This window comes from Microcaecilia unicolor, chromosome 1 (assembly GCF_901765095.1).
Source record: "Microcaecilia unicolor chromosome 1, aMicUni1.1, whole genome shotgun sequence".
NCBI lineage: Eukaryota > Metazoa > Chordata > Amphibia > Gymnophiona > Siphonopidae > Microcaecilia > Microcaecilia unicolor.
The window spans coordinates 485,337,250-485,358,702 of NC_044031.1; the positions used below are offsets into that span (position 1 = coordinate 485,337,250).

Consider the following 21,453-nt stretch of genomic DNA (forward strand, 5'->3'; position numbering starts at 1 on the left):
GGAGTAATTTCCAGAGCATGGGGGCTACTCCTGAGAAAGCTCGCTGGCAGGTATCACATCGTACAATTTCTTTTGATGAGGGAACAGATATGATCCTTGAGAGGATCTCAGAGGTCTCAAAGGGCTAACGTATTCTTTAAGTATTCTAGCCCATTTTGTCCAAGGGCTTTGAAAATCAAACAGTTTTAAATTTAGCCCTGTAAGGTACTGGTAGCCAGTGTAGTTTTGATTATCTATATTATCCCTGAAGAAAACTAGATTGGATCAATCTTCTATGGGATAAACAAATATTAATTTGTATCCCTGAAGATGGTGGACCATGATCTCCAAAGCTTAAATACATCATCATTGGACAACTATAATGTTATTGGAATGAAAGATATCACACCTTAAAAAGAAACCAGTTTTCCATTCACACTGAGCCAGATGTACTAATCACCCCACCGCCTCTTTTTTCTCCCCCCTCAAACACACAAGATAAGAAAAACTCTAGTTATCATACTGCCTTTCATTTACTACAAAGCAGCTTACAATATTTAAAAATTTAGTACGAGGCCCAATGTGTTTTAGAAACTGGTCTTATGAATTGTGGGAACTATGATTTATGTTTCACGTTGCTACCTGTATGGTATAGATAAGCAATCCTTCCAACACTCCACCACTGTCTTTATGATCTCCAGGTTGTGCCTGAACACTGCTCTTTTCTCATGGAAAGAATGAGTTACCAAGAACTCCAGCAATCGGTTAGCTAGGATCTCATCCTTAGCAAGCCCCTAACAAAATACAAAGCACAATACAATCATTTTTAGATCTGCTTGCATACCAATCCTCTGTGCAATCATATTACAAACAATAAAATATGGAAATCATGTAACATCCTTGCCAAAATCGAATAAACAGCAAAACCCCAAATATGGGCAGTTGTTTCAAACGATGTCGTTCACTGATAAGAGTGCGCACTATGCCACATAACGCAGAATGTTCTAACAGAGGGTAAGCTGTTTGCACATAGTGCACACGTTTGCGCATGCATACTGATTCGCACATGCACGTAATGTCGGGAAAGAATTAATACTATGTGCAAATAGCATGCACTCTAGAAGAGACGAGTACACTATGTGTACACTCAACATTTATTCAATGAAAATAAAATATTTCTGGGTGCCACCCCTACCTGAAAAGAGGGAACTAACAATGAAATAATCAAGAGTTCTTCCCACTCTTTGTGGTTTTCTCAGTATAATTTAGCATTGTAAAATGTGATCCTGGCCATGAAAAATTTTAAAAGAAATTAAACAAGTTACTTTGAAAAGTAATGAAGTATACTGGCAACCAATAAATAATAATGGAGAAATTTGCCCATTGTTACTTGATTTTGTTCTAACTGAAGATATTTTTTTGCATTCCACTCCACAGAAGTAACAATGGTTTCCCAAGTCTAAGTAGTGCTAAAAAATGGTTTAGCGCCCTTACACGGGTCTTTCCCGTAAGCTAAGGCCACTGTTGGAAACAGGATACTGGGCTATTGGTTTGACTCAGTATGGCTATTCTTATGGTCTTATAAGGCCATTTATAGTGCAGTAGTAAAGTGGTCGATTTTTAAATTTTTGTATTAATGGCTACCTGCTGATGTTTGACATTAACACGTGGTCATAACAAAAGATTAGTGCATGAGCTCTTACTGTCACCTATTTTGTAGGTGGTAAGGGGTCATGTACTAAATCACAAGAGGATTGTAAAAAACTGCAAGAGGACCTTACGAATGGCAGATGACTTAATGTGAGCAAGTTCAAAGTGATAAATGTGGGAAACAGGAACCATAGTTACGTGATGCAAGGTTCCACACTAGGAGTCACCACCCAGGAAAAGGATCTAGGTGTCATTGTTGATGATACGTTGAAACCCTCTGCTCAATGTGCAGTGGCAGCTAGGAAAGCAAACAGAATGTTAGGGATTATTAGGAAAGTAATGGAAAACAAAACTGAGAAAGTTATGCCTGTGAATTGCTCCATGGTGTGACTGCACCTCAAATGCTGTGTGCAGTTCTGGCCACTGCATCTCAAAAACGATATAGTACAAACAGGTAGATGTAAATCACTTGTTTACTCCTTCTAAAAATATCAGGACTAGAGGGCATGCAAAGAAGCTACTAAGTAGTAAATTTAAAACAGACTGGAGAAAATATTTCTTCACTCAACGAGTAATTAAACTCTAGAATTCGTTGCCAGAGAATGTGGTAAAAGCAGTCAGTTGAGCAGGGTTTAAAAAAGGTTTGGATAATTTCCTTAAAGAAAAGTCCATAAGCCGTTATTAAGATGGACTTGAGGAAAATCCATTGCATATTCTAGGATAAGCTGCATAAAATCTGTTTTGCGCAAGGTCAGGATAATGGGCTTGATGGATCTTCGGTCTGTCCCAAAATGGCAATGCTTATATTCTTAATCAGTTAGTATACAGCAATGTAGCTGTGCTGATTACCGCATACATGTCCATTCTTCAACCTCTGACACACCCCCTTCACCAACAAAAATAATTTTTTAGTGCATGGTGTGCATGTGCTAACCTGGAACTTACTGCAGAATGCCCGTGATAAGCCCTTCTAAGTTGCTATAAGCATGTGCTAGTGCTTACTGCAGCTTGGTAAAAGGACTTTACTTGCTCCCTTAATCGTATCCTCTGGAAAAATGTTACATAGTTTGTGTATCAAGTGAAACAATTACTCAGATTTAAAAGAAAAAAAATCTGATACCTATTAGTTTCATGAAATATTCCATGGCCCTAGCACTACTTCAAGGGGTAAAACAGGTGTCCCCTATTTAATTGTTCTACCTCACTCATGATTTTATAAAACTCTGTTCTGCCCCTTTTACTGAAGAACCCTTAACTGTTAAAAGATGGAATGGCAGTCTATGACATTAATCATTTTGGCTGCCCTTTTCCATACTTCTAGTTCTCCTCTGTATTTTTTGAGATAAGGCAACCAGAACTATACACAATGCTCAAAGGGCATGGAGATCAATATAGAGGTATCATATTCTCCATTCTCTTCTTAACTTCTAAGATTTAATTTGCTTCCTTGACTTCCATAATACACAAAACTGAGGATTTCAATGCACTGTTTATGATGACTCCAAGATCCATTTCCTGGAGCTGGGTTTCTGGAATATACTTAAGGAACTCTTCACTGAGCAGCTAAGAATTAACAGCAAACCAGAAAGAACAAGTGACATTCTGAACCTTTTTTTTTTTTTTGCTCCTCCTCCATGTTTGTTGGATTAAAATGTAAGCTTGCTCTGCTGCAGACCTCTACATCATACAGCCTGGTTACTCTGAATAAATTATTATACTCACCTGCAACATAATATCTAGTAATACTATCATGTTATTCTCCACCTGTCAAAGTGAGGAGTTATGCCTACAGGTTAAGCCTCAAACAAGGACAATAGAAGACTCTAAATTCCTGGTAAAGACCTACAAGTACCCTAAATGGGACCACAAAAATGTTCCTTTCATTTCAGAATGTGAAAATAAGGGCAGCAACTTCATTAGGTGCTATAATACTGTGCAAGATTTTATGTACCATCATAGAAAAAAAAACCTAATGTTAAAAAAAACCCTAATATGTATGTTAGTACTCCCATAACTCACTCACATACCGTCCTCATCAGTTAAACATAAGCATTTTACAAATTATAATAAAATGCAATGGTCAAACTCTCTCTCCACCCCTATCTTCCAATTTTAATAAAAACCCATTACATTGGTACTCTTCTCCCCAACCCTTATCAATAAACCGTTGACCTTCACATAACCTGACATCTCTCTTTAGTTCAGATTAACCAAATTTCTGATTAAATAGCCAGATCTCCATTCTCTTCCTGAAGGCAGGATAATGCCATTGAAACACAAGTCCTGTGGAAGGATTTCAGAGTCTAGGATCTTGCACTGCAAATGCATGCACCCTTGACTCTGTAAACTAATACCCCTAGGAACCTTCAACAAAAATTTTTTGAGAGATCTCATATGCTGCTCCCACCCCAGATCATCTACTTGAACACTGTAGAAAAGTATGTGTTTTACATCAGTATCGTGTATTTCAAGTGTGTATAACCCTAGGCAATTTTATTAGCAGCTACAGTATCTGTCAAAATTATAAATGGCTTAGAAAGTTACCCCTATTCTTGGGCAATAAGGAAAAGGCTATGGACTTTGGAACAGCAGTGGTTCTATACAACCACAAAGTCCCTGACTGTGGCAACTTCACACCTCTGGTCACTGAGAATTTAATTTTCTGAAGTACACACACAAGTAATTTTGATATTCCTACCTCCAATGAATTAGTTGTTTTGTGTTTAGGGCTCCTTTCTGAAAAGTCATATAGCCTCCTTGATGCTACCTCAGAACTGAGGAAGTATAACTTACACATCATGTCCCAAACATGCAAATGTGATTTCTAAGAAGTATCAGCCCAACCCAAGTTGTATGTGCCAAGTGGAAAGCCCAAAACCTGCTTAAGTGAACTAATACTTCTTCACTGCACTTTGATTCAGGCTTGCCAGAGTCCAAAGCAACAGCTGAAGATAGAGAAATTATTGCAGGGCCTGTGAACTAGCACATGCAGCCATTCCCACAGCTTACATGGGTTTCCAAGGCAATAGGAAATCTAAATGGAAGGAGAAGGTAGAAGTGCTGCAGGGTCTGTGAAAAGGCACTAACCTACAAATTCTGTGATGACGTTTCTGTAAGTTGCAGGTGTCTAACAATAAAACCCTGAAGTGAAGGGACATGTGACAATGCTGCGCAGGACAGACAGAATATCTGGCAGGGGGCTGCACAGACGTCTGAGAGGATAAAACCCACTCAACCCTTTAATGATTTGGCAGAGGGAGAAGCCTTGCGTATGAGTGCCCATGTTTAAAATCCAGCCCCGTTGCCCTCACCATCAGCAGGTTTTCTATATGTCTTCAAACACAAAGAGTCAGGAAGCAACCAAATTATTTCACTGCACAAATATCACAAATTCTTCATTAATGAACTACTCATGTTTTCTTACTGCTGGAGTAGCAACATTTGCCCAGGAAAGAACTGTAACTACGATTTCCACCACCATATAATGAATTCCATCTCCTCCATTATTTCCAGAAACAACAAGTTGTAACAAGGGGCCAAGCCACTGCTTTGCATAAGGTCGGAAAACCTGAAAATAAACATATATGCATAAATTATGGTCATACAGAGAATAAGCTGATATAAACTATTAAAAATGTAACATGCTATATCTTACGTGCCATGCATTTTAATTTATGATCATCTGAATTCCCCCTCTCCCAATTTTTAAAAATATTTCCTCCCTCTCATACAGCACAACTATCACCAATATTCATCCTTGGCAAGAGGTCACAGATCATAGGTAAAATACCACAATCAGCTAAATGTGTGCTGAGAACCTGCAGTGATACCATTATATAATCACTAAGATCCTCTCTTGCCTGCACATGGAACAGGAGCTGGGTTTTTAAATTATACTGCTTTTGAACAAGATTGGGAAGAGGCATTCCTGCCCAGTACAAGATCAGATATAATTACATGCATAAGCATCCATGCATTATACTAACGTATCAGCCATATAAATCAAAACCACTATTTTCTTGATTGAGCCATCACTGTCTACAAGTTTACAGGCCTGAACTAGCCAAGCTGCATATTGTCTATCCCACATTTTCTAATTTAAGAGCTTGAAAACTGTTTTTTCCAGATATGACTGATTGAGATTGATTATTACTTTATGTTGTTTCAGATTTTGTCTGACCTTTCTATATTTTGATTTGGTGTGTATTCTGAATAGTTTTCACAAAAATGATATAAATACATATAAATAATTAGGGTAACTCATGGGGCCCTGTTAGTACATCAGAAGTATCTAAGGAGAATAAATAAATGAGTGGAACATTTTTCCTGCTTACTACTAGAAGACAATGTTGTGTCAATGGAGTAGAATAGTTATAGAGGTAGCTCCAGTTGGATCTAGAAGAGGAGCATAAAAGGGAGGTGAAAAGAAAGCTTAGATAAAAAATAAGTTATGGGCCACACTTATAAGATGTGTACAATGGCAAAGGGAGAGGAGGCAGAGTAAAGAAAAGGGATTAGAAAGAATTAAGATATACACAGCTGGGAGTGGGAAGGAGAAAGAATTGTGTTAACACGTCCCCTAACACACATTTTTGAATATACAGCAAAGAAAGGTTTCTGGCATAAAATCTTTATGTAACATTTACTGTTCATGTTTTCCCCATAAACAGGCCACTGTTTCATTGAGTCGCATAAAATTTAGACTACATTTAACTCCTAGCTAGAACTGTAGTGATTCAATCCAGTGCGCTTGTGAGTCATTAATCCAGCACAGCTGGGAGGAGTGGCCTAGTGGTTAGGGTGGTGGACTCTGGTCCTGGGGAACTGAGTTCGATTCCCGGCACAGGCAGCTCCTTGTGACTCTGGGCAAGTCACTTAACCCTCCACTGCCTGCCGCGAGTGGGAAAGCGCGGGGTACAAATGTAACAAAAATAAAATAAAAAAGCTAAAAAGATGTTCAACAACTGCATTAGCAGAAAGTGGATTGTTCAGTCTGATATAAAGTTCCTTCAAACCTGGCCAGGTTGCAGTATTACTGATGTCTTCTGACTGAGTCTGCATGTTTTGATCAAGGGAATCTCTAAAACAAACACTTGACTTCAGTGTAGCAAAGAGTACTTTATAACCATTATTGTCATTATCATCTGTATTAGAAGGTCTGCACATTTTGTCCATTAGATTGTAAGCTCCTTTGAGCAGGGACTGTCCTTCTTTGTTAAACTGTACAGCGCTGCGTAACCCTAACAACTCCTAACTCTTCTCTTGAAGCTGAATAAAGATAAAATCAAATCTTTGCTGATTGACTAGACTTCTGAGATATGGAACGACAGTGTTTTGAAATTAGCAAATCCTCAGTTTGAAGCCAATCTGAAAATTTTGAGGGTAATTTTGACTAACACGTTGAGCCCTGATCTATAAGTTCAAGTCCTTATTAAGAAAACTTTTTACATGAGAAGAGTTAGGAGTTGTTTTTATCAAGAAGCTTTTAAACTTGTAGTACAGAGCTTTCCATTGGGTCAGTTAGGCTACTGTAACAGCATTTATTTGGGCTGTTCTAAGCTCCTAATGAAAAAAATCCAAATAATCCAAAATACGGCAGCTCATCGTATTTATTCTGTTCATAAGTTCGAGAGGGCTTCTCCGCTGCTGTTTAAAAAAACTTGCATTGGCTTCCGAATGAGGCCCAACTTCATTTTAAATTATGTACTTTTGTGTTTAATATTCATATATGGAGGAGTGTTCCCATAAAGTAAGATCTAATTAGTTTATTGCCCAGATCTAAGAATGTTTCCTCGAGAAATCCTTTGTTTTTACAGTTTCCCGTGAGGTATTTGTTCCAAATTGAGTTTTTTGGCCACTTTTCAGTATTTGGCGACTAAGCCAATGGTTGGTGGTAAGGTCTCAGGCCCAAAATGGACGCTCACCAATTTTTATTTTGCCGCATGTCCATTTTCGGCAACAACAAAAAAAAAAAGTCTTTAGCGCAGGCCATTTTTTGGCGCTCCTTAGTAAAAGGAGCTCCTTAGAATTGCTTCTGTACTATGAAGCTGTCTGAACCCAGATTGTGCTTTGTAGAGTATTGTGATCCTCTAGATATTTCTGCAGTTGTTCTGTAGTTATCCCCTCTCATATTTTTGTGAACAGTGGTATGGAAGCCACTGGATGGTAGTTTGACATCTCTATTTTTTTTATTTATCTTTTATTAGTTAATTAAATTTTTTACACATAAAACATGCAATTAGAAATACATTGCATAACTTGAATAATTCAATAAACAAATTTAAACTTAATTATTAAAATTAAAGATACATTCACCAAACCTATGTGGAAAAAACAAGCTATACAATTAATTAGACCACAATGAAATGGCTAAAAGGGGGGGGGGGGGGGGGGGCGATGCAGATAATAGGAGATCTCAAGAGGAAAAGAAGAAAAAAAAAACGTATATGGCCTGACCTTATCTTCCCTTCATTAACATTGATAATCAGATGGTAATTCTTACTCTGCAGGTTTAATGGCTAATTTTTTCATTTCTAAAAATGCTTTAAAATGTTCTGGCTCAAAAAACATATATTTTACCCCCAAATATTTAACCAGACATTTACATGGGTAGGCCAGTAAATATGTTGCTTCCAGCGCTCGGGTCTCTTCTCTATACAACAAAAATTTCTCCTATCTTGCGTCGTTTTACAAACATCCGGGTATACCCACACTCTTTGACCACAAAAAGTTTTTAAAGCATTTTTAAAATACAGCTTCAAAACCGCATTCATATCCTGCTCAAAAACAAATGATATCAAAAGAGTTCTACGGTGGTCAATTTGAGATAGAAAAGTCTCTAGTGTTAATAAAATGTCCAACTGATCTTGGCAATCCAATGGTAAGTTCGTCGGTTTACTTTTTTCACCATCACCTGGTTCAGCTTGCTGAGGTATTGGTAAATAAAATATTCTGTTTAGAGGAGGAACAGCTGAATCCGGGTATAGTAATATGTCTTGTAGATATTTCTTAAACATTTCAGTAGAACTTATTTCTTTAACCCATGAAAAGTTTAGTATTCTAAGGTTCAATCTTCTATTAAAGTTTTCAAAATGCTCTATTTTCCTGTGAATTACCATTTTATCTGTTACCAAGGCCTCAGTTACAGATTTTAAAGATTTTACTTCCTGCTGGAGTGTATCAGTTTGTAATTTCGTTTCTTGCTTAGTTTTCTCAAAGGAGTTAGTCAGTAAGTCAATTTTACTTACTAATTGTGAAGTTTCCCGAGCTGATTTCGTTACCGTCTGGCTTAAAGCCTGTAAAGTTTTCCATATCGTCTGCAGTGTAATCTCCGCTGGAGGATTCCCCTCCGTAGATGTTCCTTCCGCGTTCAGGAGAGAGTTAGCGCCAATCAGGGTTTGGTCTAACACGCCTTCCGTAGTAGACTCACCCTCCTCGCTCTGTCCTGAGATCGCTGGAGGCGGATGACGATTATCGGGCGGCGAAAGTGATGTCTCCCATTCTGAGGGAGCCATAGCTCCTCCAACAGCTCCCAAGCCGGCATCGCTCGCCCTCGATACAGGAATGGGCGTTGTGAATTAATCCAGCGTTTGTTGAGCTGGGGAAGAAGTTCGGACCGTTGGCGTCTGGCCCTTAACTATCCCCTTCCTTTTTGTATGGGGCATTTCCAGCAAAAAGGTAAAGAAAAAAGGAAAAAAGGCTGCCAACAAATTCAGCTGCTCGATCCACAAACACTCAGATCGCCATCTTGTCACACCCCCAAGTCTCAGTTTGACATCTCTAATAGATTTTCCTTATTGTGTTTTGGTATTGTAGATAAAATAATATGGCCTAACTCCCCATCTGACGGTAACTGGTTTAACCATTTATTTAAAGCATCCATGAAAAAAGATGGTGGTCATGCTATAACCTAAGGTGAACAGGAATCCAACTGACCATACTTACTGCTATACTTCCTAAAAAACTTCTTAATAGATTCATGCAAACCTAAATCAAAGCCCAGCCTAAGCCTATCTTCTGGATATAACCAATTAGTTTGGAGATTGTTGCAATAAATTATAACAGATATTATAAACTTGATCTCAAAAGTATTTTGCCAGAGCATCTGCAGTTGGAATAGTAGTTTCTACTGATGGTGACAACTCTGTGTTATCAAGAACAGAATTAACTATCCTGAAAACTTAATCTGAAACATTTGCAGCATTATTTATCTTTTGAGAAAAATTATTTCTCTTGGCTGTTTTAAGATTTTATATTGATGTATTGCTGATCTCCAGTTTAACTTATGTTGTAGCCCACTTTTTTTTTCCATACTCTAATTACCTGCATTTTTGTTCATCATACCATGCAATCTTTTAAAAATTTTGGTACATATTTTACAGGAGCAATTTCATCCAGGACTGATGACCACGTTGCAGCCTTGCCAATCTCTTCAATGGAGGCCGACTAAGTGGGCCACTGATGTAGCCATGGCTCTAACATTATGAGCCTTGACATGGCCCTCAAGAGTCAGCCCAGCTTGGGCATAAGTGAAGGAAATGCAATCTGCTAGCCATTTGGAGATTGTGCGTTTACCGATGGCGACTCCCCTCCTGTTGGGATCAAAAGAAATAAACAACTGGGCGGACTGTCTGAAGGGCTGTGCCCGCTCCATGTAAAAGGCCCATGCTCTCTTGCAGTCCAAGGTATGTAAACTGCTTTCGCTAGGGCAGGTATGAGGACGGGGAAAGAATGTTGGCAAGACAATTGACTGGTTCAGATGGAACTCCGACACCACGTTTGAAGTCGCTGGGTGTCTTCGATGACATGGAAGAAAAAACGGCTTTGGCGAAATCAAACGACACGATTGTGCCAAAAAAGAAAGCACAAAAAAGGGAAAAGGCCGGCCGCGTCGAAAAAGAAAGAGAACTTTAAAAGTGGACAAAAAGATTAAAAAACTACTCTTTTTTTTAATCTTTAAGAAAAAAGAAAAGAAAAGCGAAAATCAGTTGCGAAGAGAAATCTTCTCTTCTTCCTGGGCCTGACGGAGCAGAGCGAAAACACTGCTGCACCTAACCGCTGAGAAAAAGTATCTAAAGAGGCACGCTCGTGCGGCGGGCGGGAAGTCATTCGCAGTGCCCACGCGATGGAACTTTCCCGAAAGACTGATTTTTATTTTGCTTGCAGATTCCTGAGCCGCCGCAGACGACGACCCACATGTGAGAACAAGCAGCCTGCTTGTCCTCGGAGAAACTAACAAATCCAGATGATGACCCTTTTAATGTGATATGTTAAAAACAGTATAAAATAAATCGATTGAATCTTTTAAAAAAAAAATTAAAAAAAAAAATCTCTTACTTTTCTGTTTACTTATCTTCAAGATGAAGATTAATATCACCAACCAACAAAACAATTTGTCAATTCCAAAGCAGCTTTTTGTCAGAAACTCATAAAAGTCATCTTTAGCATCTAATCATTTGCCCAGCGGACAACAGAACCAAAGGCATGTCAATAAACTTACTAAAGAATTATCTACTATTTCACATGAAAGAATTTCCAGGGCTTGATGCGATAGAGATTCTGTGATTTTTACCTTTACAAAATTCTTATATAAAATAGCAATACCACCTCCCTTTTTCTTTAGGCAAGGGCAAAAATGTAAACCCAACAGGGCACAAAGTATTAATAATCAGGTCAGCTACCAAACATAACCAAGGTTCAGTTAAAAACACCAAGCCCACTTCATTACAAATTTCTATTACGAATGTATGTTCATCCATCCTGGGCTCAAAAGATGAGCTGCCTAACGGATGGCTCTTGTGTGAAATATGGAGAAACTAGTAAAAAAGCCCCGTTTCTGATGCAAATGAAACGGGGGCTAGCAATGTTTTCTTCTGTGTGCATGTGGGAGTGTGTGTGTCCCTGCCCTCTGGCCTCTCTCCCCTCCCCCCTCTGAGTCCTTCACTGTTACAGAGCCAGCGATTTGATTTCGTGCTCTGCTGTTTTCCTTCACTGACTGTGTTACAGAGAGGGCGGGGCAGACACTCATAGGGAAACCGGATATCTCGCCCCCTTCACACTTCCGGCTGGAGGCTTCATAGAACGTTGGTGTTGCTTTTTATATAGAGAGAGATGGCTGCATCTTACAAACACTGCATTTGGGAATGCCCCCCAATAAAGGAGTTTCAGGAGACCCTTTGGACACATCTAAGGTAAAATTATGTATAATCATACCTGATAATTTTCTTTCCATTAATCATAGCTGATCAATCCATAGACTGGTGGGTTGTGTCCATCTACCAGCAGGTGGAGATAGAGAGCAAACTTTTGCCTCCCTATATGTGGTCATGTGCTGCCGGAAACTCCTCAGTATGTCGATATCAAAGCTCCATCCGCAGGACTCAGCACTTAGAGAATTACACCCACGAAGGGACACTCTGCCCAGCTCACCACCGCCGAAACGGGGGAGGGGAATTAACCCAGCTCATCCCCACACAAGTGGGGGAGGGGAATCCGTCCAGCTCATCCCCGCGGAGCGGGGGAGGGACACCACACCCGCCGATGCGGGGGGATCTGGCTTATCCTGCAACCGCACCCGCGGGAGGAGCTGACTGACCCTAACACCGCCGAAGCGGGAGGGGTACAAAGCTGCCCTACAGCCGCACGAAGCGGGAGGGAGTGCCGGCAGAATTTATGTCTCAATCCAGCCCCGTAAAACGGAGGGGAGAGGAATGCAGCAGCTCACTGTAACACAAACTCGTCTCAACTCTTGAAGAATCCAAGTGAAAGAACTTGAACACGAAGTCTTTCTGAAATAACTGAAGACTAAACTTGAACCTGAAATGCAACCAGAATAAAAACAGAACAGATATCTGGGAGGGGCTATGGATTGATCAGCTATGATTAATGGAAAGAAAATTATCAGGTATGATTATACATAATTTTACCTTCCATATCATCAAGCTGATCAATCCATAGACTGGTGGGATGTACCGAAGCAGTACTCACCCAGGGCGGGACATTGAAATCCCTGACCTCAACACTGAAGCTCCAAACCGGGCCTCCGCCCGTGCAGCCACAGTCAAACGGTAATGCTTGGAGAATGTATGAGCCGAAGCCCAAGTTGCCGCCTTGCATATCTCTTCCAAGGAGACGGATCCGGCCTCTGCCATCGAGGCCGCCTGAGCTCTCGTGGAGTGAGCCTTCAGCTGGATAGGCGGCACCTTCCCCGCGGCCACATAAGCCGCTGCAATGGCTTCCTTGACCCATCTTGCCACTGTAGGCTTAGCAGCCTGCAGACCCTTACGAGGACCTGCAAACAGGACAAACAGATGATCCGATTTCCGGAAATCATTGGTCACTTCCAAGTATCTGAAGATGACTCGTCTCACATCCAGATATTTAAGAGCAGAGTACTCCTCTGGGTAGTCCTCCCTACGAAAGGAAGGGAGACAGAGCTGCTGATTCACATGGAAGCGAGAAACAATCTTGGGCAGGAAGGAAGGCACTGTGCGAATAGTCACTCCTGCCTCAGTGAACTGCAGAAAAGGCTCTCGACATGAGAGCGCCTGGAGCTCGGAAACTCTTCTGGCTGAAGTGATAGCCACCAAAAAGACTGCTTTCAACGTCAGGTCTTTCAGAGATGCCCTCGACAAGGGTTCAAAAGGCGGCTTCTGCAATGCTCTTAGCACCAGGTTGAGATTCCACGCAGGCACCACTGAGTGCAGAGGAGGGCGCAGGTGATTAACTCCCTTGAGAAAGCGCACCACATCTGGCTGCGAAGCCAGGGAAGCACCCTTCAGGCGGCCCCTGAAGCAAGCCAGAGCCGCTACCTGGACTTTAAGGGAACTGAGCGACAGGCCTTTCTCCAGACCTTCTTGCAGGAACGCCAACACTGAAGAAATTGGAGCAGTGAAGGGAGAAAGTGAGCCTGCTTCACACCATGCTGCAAAGATACGCCAAACCCTGGCGTAAGCAGTAGAAGTAGAGCGCTTCCTCGCTCTCAGCATAGTGGCGATGACCTTGTCTGAGAAGCCCTTCTTCCTCAGACGCTGCCGCTCAATAGCCAGGCCGTAAGACCAAAGGGAGAGGGATCCTCCATCACCACGGGACCCTGATGTAACAGGCCCCGCTCCACTGACAGCCGCAGAGGATCGTCGACTGAGAGCCTGATCAAGTCCGCATACCAGGGACGTCTGGGCCAATCCGGACCCACCAGGATTACCCTGCCGGGATGCTTTGCCACCCGGTCTAGCACCCTGCCCAACATGGGCCAGGGCGGGAACACATAGAGGAGCTCTTGTGTCGGCCACTGCTGGAGAAGAGCATCTACTCCCAGGGATCGAGGGTCCCGTCCTCTGCTGAAAAAGCGCGGCACTTGGCAATTGGCCGATGACGCCATCAGATCTAGGCTCGGCTGGCCCCAGCGCTTCGTGATGTCCAAGAACGCCTGAGCAGATAGTTGCCACTCTCCGGGCTCCAAGGTATGGCGACTGAGAAAGTCCGCCTTGACATTCATGACTCCGGCAATGTGGGCCGCTGAAAGCTGCTCCAGGTTCGCTTCCGCCCACTGGCAAAGACTCATAGCCTCCTTGGCTAGAGGGGCGCTCTTGGTACCTCCCTGGCGGTTGATATAGGCCACAGCCGTGGCATTGTCCGACAGGACCCGTACAGGCTACAACACCAGTACCGGGATGAACTCCAATAACACCAACCGAATGGCTCTGAGTTCCAGGAGGTTGATAGACCACTTGCCTCTGCAGGAGACTAGAGCCCCTGCGCTGTCCTTCCCAAGCAGTGGGCTCCCCAGCACATCAAAGAGGCGTCTGTCGTGACGACAATCCACTCCGGGGTCACCAGAGGCAATCCTGCAGACAACTTGTCTGTCTGCGTCCACCAGCTCAGCGCCTTGCGCACTGCTGGGTCCACGGGAAGGCGCACAGCATAATCCTCCGACATCGGAGTCCAGCGCAGCAGCAGAGATAGCTGTAGTGGTCTCATATGAGCCCTGGCCCAGGGCACTACTTCCATCGTGGCCGTCATAGAGCCCAACAGCTGCACGTAGTCCCAAGCCCGAATAGGAGAGGCTACTAGGAACTAGTCCACCTGAGCCTGAAGCTTGACAATCCGATTGTCTGGCAGGAACACTCTGCCCACTTGGGTGTCGAATCGAACTCCCAGATACTCCAGGGACTGAGTCGGGCGCAGCTGGCTCTTCTTCCAGTTGATGATCCATCCCAGGGAGCTCACAAGAGCAACTACCCGGTCCATAGCTTTGCCGCACTCTGCATAAGAGGGGGCTCGGATCAACCAGTCGTCCAGATAAGGATGGACTTGTACTCCTTCCTTTAGCAGGAAGGCCGCTATGACCCCCATTACTTTGGAAAAGGTCCGCGGAGCAGTAGCCAACCCGAAAGGGAGGGCTCTGAACTGGAAGTGTCGTCTCAGGACTGTAAAACGCAGAAAGCGTTGGAGAGGAGGCCAGATGGGAATATGCAGGTACGCTTCCTTGATGTCCAAGGAAGCCAAGAACTCTCCTGCCTTCACTGCCGCTATAACAGAGCGGAGAGTCTCCATGCGAAAGTGCCTCACTTTCCAGGCCCGATTGACCCCTTTGAGGTCGAGGATAGGCCGGACAGAACCTCCTTTCTTTGGAACCACAAAGTAAATGGAGTAACGTCCCTTGCCAATCTGATTTTTTGGCACCGGAACGACCGCACCCAGGCGGATCAGGTTGTCCAAGGTCTGCTGCACTGCCACAGCTTGACCGGAGACTTGCAGGGAGAGAGTACAAACCCGTCTCTTAAGGGTTGGCAGAACTCTAGCTTGTAGCCGTCTCTGATGATTTCCAGCACCCACGCGTCTGAAGTTATAGTGGTCCACTCGCCCAGAAACGAGGACAGCCGTCCTCCAATCTGCACTGGGGCGTGGACCAAGGCCCCGTCATTGGGTACGAGACCCTGGGGGAGGACCGGAGGGAGCACCTCCGGGACGGCGGTCTCTGCGAAAGGAATGCTGCTTGGGGGAGAAATTCCTCTTGAAGGAAGAGGGGGCAGAGGAACCCGACTTGCCCGGGCGGTACCGACGGGCTTCCAGCAACCGTCCTCTGGAGGTACCGGGACGAGTACTAGCCCGAGCCCTGACCTCTGGTAATTTCTTGCCCTTAGACGTGCCGAGATCGGTCACGATTTTGTCCAGCTCGACCCCAAAGAGCAGCTTGCCTTTAAAAGGCAATCTAGCCAGGCGGGATTTAGAGGCGTGGTCAGCAGACCAATGTTTCAGCCGAAGCCACCGCCGCGCAGAGACTGTCTGAGCCATGCCTTTAGCTGAGGCTCTCAAGACATCATACAGCAAGTCTGCCAAATAGGCTAAGCCCGATTCCAGGGCCGGCCAATCAGCCCTCAAGGAAAGATCCGAGGGGGAAGCCCGCTGCACCATAGTCAGGCACGCCCTGGCCACATAGGAGCCGCAAACTGAGGCCTGCAAACTTAAAGCAGCTGCCTCAAAGGACGACCTTAAGGCCGCCTCCAATCTTCTGTCTTGGGCGTCCTTTAGGGCCGTGCCACCTTCCACCGGCAACGCCGTTTTCTTAGTCACCGCAGTGATTAAAAAATCCACGGTAGGCCACAGATAGGCCTCACGTTCACTCACAGCCAAAGGATAGAGGCGGGACATAGCCCTAGCCACTTTAAGGCTCGTTTCCGGGACATCCTATTGAGCCGCAATTAAGGTGTGCACGGCATCATGCACGTGGAAGGATCTAGGCGGGCGCTTCGTCCCCAGCATAATGGCAGAGCCAACAGGGGCTGAGGGAGAGACGTCCTCCGGAGAGGAAATCTTCAAAGTGTCCATGGCCTGTAAAAACAGGTTGGGCAAATCCTCTGGGCTAAAAAGCCGCGCTGCAGAGGGGTCATCCGCTCCATCCGAGCGGGGATCTATCTCCTCCAAGGAATCCGCAAAGGACCGTTGGGAGACCTCAGACACGCTGCCCTCATCTACATCGGAGGAGACAAAGTCCTCCAAGGCCTGGAAATCCACCCGAGGGCGTTTACCTCTGAGAACCTCAACCTCTTTATCAGAAGAGGGAGCAGGGGCAGCGTTTTGCATGAGGAAAGCCTGATGCAGCAGCAAAACAAACTCGGGGGAGAAACCCCCCAGACTGTGCACTTCCGCAGCCTGGGCAACAGCCCTAGACGCACTCTCAACCGGCGCTCGCAATAGCGGGGGAGAGACATGCTGCGCATCCAAAATGGCGTCCGGCGCGAAACTCCGCGAAGGACCCGCGCGGGAAGAACGGCGCTTAACTTTAGCCGCTTGTGCCGTCGCCCAAATTAAGGGCGTTCATGGCATTAATGTCTCCAACCTCAAGGGCGGCCCACGAAGAAGCCGTCCGAGCCGCGTGGCCGGCCAAGATGGCGGAGGCGAGGAGCGGGGGATGGGCGTTTATGGCGGAAAAAACCGCCACGCCGGAGGAACGACCGGGACATTCATCGGTCACTAAACTGTCACCCATCAAGGGCGAATCAGGTTGTAAAACCCCCGCATCCCCTCTAGAAGCGCTCCAGCGATCCGGGGAGCGACCCTTTGCGCCCTCGCCCTCCGACGCCATATGCCACGAGGAGAAGAATCGGGGAACCCCCTGCCCGCTATAAAAAGGTAAAATTACCTGCTTGCCGCTCCGAGCTGTAACGAACTGGTGTCCCAGTGAGTAGCTGCAATGAACGTTTAAAGAAACGTCGAATTAAACGCCTTTAAAGACGTTTAAATTTTTTTTTTTTTTTTTTTTAAACGGAGCCAGCGGGAGGGGGGAGAAAAGGAGGGACCTGGCACCACCAGGTTTGCACTTGCTCAAAAGAGCCCTCAACCCCAGGCCTCAACAAAACCTAAGGATTAGGCTTGGAGGCCTAGCCAGAGCTGCTGCTGTGTGTGACCACCACCTGCTGAGATAGAGAACATACTGAGGAGTTTCCGGCAGCACATGACCACATATAGGGAGGCAAAAGTTTGCTCTCTATCTCCACCTGCTGGTAGATGGACACAACCCACCAGTCTATGGATTGATCAGCTTGATGATATGGAATAGGAATGTATTGCAGTCAATGGACTATTAGACCAAAGGCAAGCCTATTAGATGATGTGTCATACATTCACGAGAAATCTCTACTCATTAGCTTATTTTTCCGCAAAGCCTTTTTAATTGCAAAACTTTGTATTTTGCTCCAATGGATTCAACCCGATCCACCTACTTTGACCCAATGAAGATCCAAAATGCATGAACTTCTGATCACAGAGCACCTTTCAGTGAAGGGGATGCCCAGTCAAGTGCTGTTTCCTGAGATTGTGGACACCTTATTTTGACACTAACTGCAAGAGTCCACTTTATTATGATAAATGATCAAGATGTTCAATAACATGTGATGATATTATGAGAAAGAAGCGGGGAGGGATAGGTGGGAGGTTTATATTGAGATGTTATGTGTTATGATTTTTGGTGTTGCTGGGTTACTTTATATATCTGTATTCTCTGCTATCTGCTTAAATTCATTGCCCATTGTTGATTGGTAATTCTTGAAACGTCAATAAAAAACGTATAATAAAATAAAAACACCAAGCCCAGCTATTCCAACTCAATCCATTCCCTAATAATCTGTCTTACCACCATCTGATCTAACATTAATATAAGTACAGGGAACAGGGACAGAAGAGGAGTCTGGACTTGCTAAACATCTATTTGTCACTAATTCTATACCAATTTTCCTCAGACTATTGTATTGTATTGTATATGGTAACAGATCTTCCTATTGCACTACAAAGCTATGCTCATATCTAAATGGAAACAGATAAATTGGTGTCTTGTACATGCTAAACTACTGCAAATTTTCTGTCACAACATTATTTGTTCGCTCCCAACTGTACCCATCCCCACAATACAAAAATAGCAGAAGCTTAGCCAATACATACTGAAAAATAAAATTCAAACAATCTACTCACTCCAGTGTATAAAGAAGTCAACACAACTACCCAAATAAACACCACTGGACTATCTGCCTAAGTTGCTCCTGAAGTTGAACAAAGGGGCGGGATGTGCCCCTTCAGCGTCCTTTTACCCTAGCTACAGGTGACGTCATCGATATATGCACACTAGGTCCGGGCGTCTGCTCTTCCCATAAGAGTCTCGAAGGTGGATTCGGGAGATTCAATGGAGTAGAAACTTAAAATTCAATTAGCAGATCTTCCTGTTGGCTTTAGAAGGTGGGTAATGGCCCTCGGATGTTGTCCACTGTTTGCATGAAATCCTGTTCCTAGCTTTGGTGTTTTTTGGTTTATGAGGAAGCATCATTTACATCTCACTTCTGCTTTTACTTTTAACTGCAAGCATCAGATATAACTGAGTAAAAGTAGTCAAAATTGGCGGTATTACTTCAGTAAAAGTAACAAATGTTTTCTGTACTTCTCTACAAGACACACAAAACATTTACTTAAGTACAGTAACTAGTTACATTTACTTAGCTACTTCACAAACTCAGCGAAGGCCTCCTGAATCAAATATAATAGCTTAAAACGCCAACTCACTTTAAAATGGTAAGGGGGAGGGAGCATGTGGTCAATTACCTTGCTGTCCATGAAGAACATGTTAGGTTTCCACTTAAAGAAAACAATGGCAATACATTGTGAGGGAATAATGAACGTTTGCACTGTATGTTTAATATTTCAGGTTGATTTCTGGTTATTAAAGTTGGATTCTATCTTCAAAAAGCCCCTGGAAAAAAAGACTGACCAAACCTACGGTTACATAGGGCGTATTTAAACAATAAAGGGAAGTAAATGCATGGCTAGGGGTCCACATCACAGCCTTAAAAATTTTCTCAATAGATGCTAACAGATCCCAGAGACTGCGATCCGTGGGAGGGGGAAGGAGGGTGGTGGTGTCAGATCCCAAAGACTGGAGAGCTAGATGAGCAGAGGAAGGCCATGGTGCCACAATGGGGCTCCTTTGAAGCAACACTTAAGACATTTAAGACTGCTCTCAAAACACATTTGTTTTGGAAAGCTTTTGACAACCAATTTTCCACCGCATCATTTGCTTGTACTGTATGGCCACCGTGATGGATGCAAGGGAGAACTACAAGGAAGTTTATTTTCTTCTCTCTCACTGTATTGTATTTCAGTGTTAGTGAGTTTTATGTCTATTATATTATATACTGCCTTGATGGCCTGTCTCTAAGGTGGAATATCAAAAATTGGCCGCCAAAGCAGCCGTGGTTCTGACATCATGAGAACTGAGATGTCCTAAGTCAGACTTGCTTGGGCAGAACAAAGATGATACAATCTACTATCCAATGGGTTACAGCAAGGCCAGGCTTGTTAAGAGTCTTAAGACATTTATGTAATTATATTTATTAGGATTTATTTACCGCCTTTTTGAAGGAATTCACTCAAGGCGGTGTACAGCAAGAATAAGTCAAACATAAGCAACAGACAACTACAGCAGTAAAAATATTCAAACAACAATACAAAGTATGGCATAGTATATTACTTACAATGTCAACACAATATGTAATAAAACATTTTAACAGACAGCAAAAGGTATAAGAAGGAAAATATAGTTAAGATAGAGTAACAAATGCTGGATAGATATTCCTTGGGTTTTGGCCTGCTCAAGAAGAAAAGTGAAAGCTCTTACAATCCAGAAAAAAACAGGAATTTCATACAAAAAAATATTCTAAGAACAATAAACTGGTTAAGGTATACATTACATAGGAACGCAGCTTTGGAATGCATTACCACTTGATGTGAAAAAAATAAGTGACCTTATCAATTTTCGGAAATCACTGAAGACCTATCTCTTCAATAGAACATATCATAATGACCCCATCACTTGAACTCTAGTACCTTACTGTTTTAACTGTTATTTCATTATTGATCTTGTTATACCTAATGTTTTATTCCACTACTAGCCGTTCAGCCCGTAAAAACGGGCTAGTATAGGAGGGGGGGAGGTTGAAAGGCCCCCCCCCACCCCGCCGCCGAGTTTGCCGCTGCCGCTCCCCCTCCGAGTTCGTCTCTCCCTGCCCCCAGAGCCGTCGCCACCCACCTTCCACCCGGTTGAGCCCTCGCTCCGCTATTGAAACAGCGAGGGCACGCAGCACACAGCTCTACTGCTGAGCTGCCGTGGCCTTCCTTCTTCTCTGCCTGTGTCCCGCACCTCGTTTGACGTAACGACATCGAGGGCGGGACACAGGCAGAGAAGAAGAAGGAAGGCCGACGGCAGCTCAGCAGAGCTGTGTGCCCTCGCTGTTTCAATAGCGGAGCGAGGGCCCGACCGGGTGGAAGGTGGGTGGTGGGAGTGTTAGCGACGGCGGTGTCCCTCGCAAATGCGCAGTAGAGACCCTCTCTGTTCTGCCCTCGTCATCACGTATTGACGCGGGGGCGGGGCAGAGAGGGTCTCTACTGCACATTTGCGAGTGAGTACGACACTCGCCATTTATATATATTGATGTTACTCATATTCTTGTGTTATTATTATTAATTGTATTTCTATTCAGCCATGGCAATAGCCAGGGCAGAACAATGTAAGCCACACTGAGCATGCAAATAGGTGGGAAAATGTGGGATACAAATAAATAAATAAAAATTAATTATCACTTTAGGGAGGAAGTTGGGATGTGTGTGCTAATACTACCCAATGGTGATAAACTGTGTTAACACTAGGACTAGGAGTTCTGACACTTAGGTGGCCATCACCTAAAATGTGAGTTCAGATGTCATAAGAGGTTCAAAAGGGGCTTTCATTAGCTAGGTCTCAGGAGATTGCATGTAGCTTAATGGAAAGCTTTGGTTAATTTA

General features: G+C 43.7%; 1 protein-coding gene across 1 annotated transcript in view; it reads right to left on the bottom strand.

Moving 5' to 3' along the window:
* Positions 1-21,453, bottom strand: part of PRKDC (protein kinase, DNA-activated, catalytic subunit) — a 490,177-nt gene that overhangs the window by 253,730 nt on the left and 214,994 nt on the right. Inside the window, exons 49-50 of the mRNA XM_030214157.1 lie at positions 5,054-5,197; positions 622-773 (exon numbers count right to left, since the gene is read on the bottom strand). Of these exons, the coding sequence (XP_030070017.1) occupies positions 622-773; positions 5,054-5,197 (296 nt within the window). The remainder of the gene's footprint in view (positions 1-621; positions 774-5,053; positions 5,198-21,453) is intronic.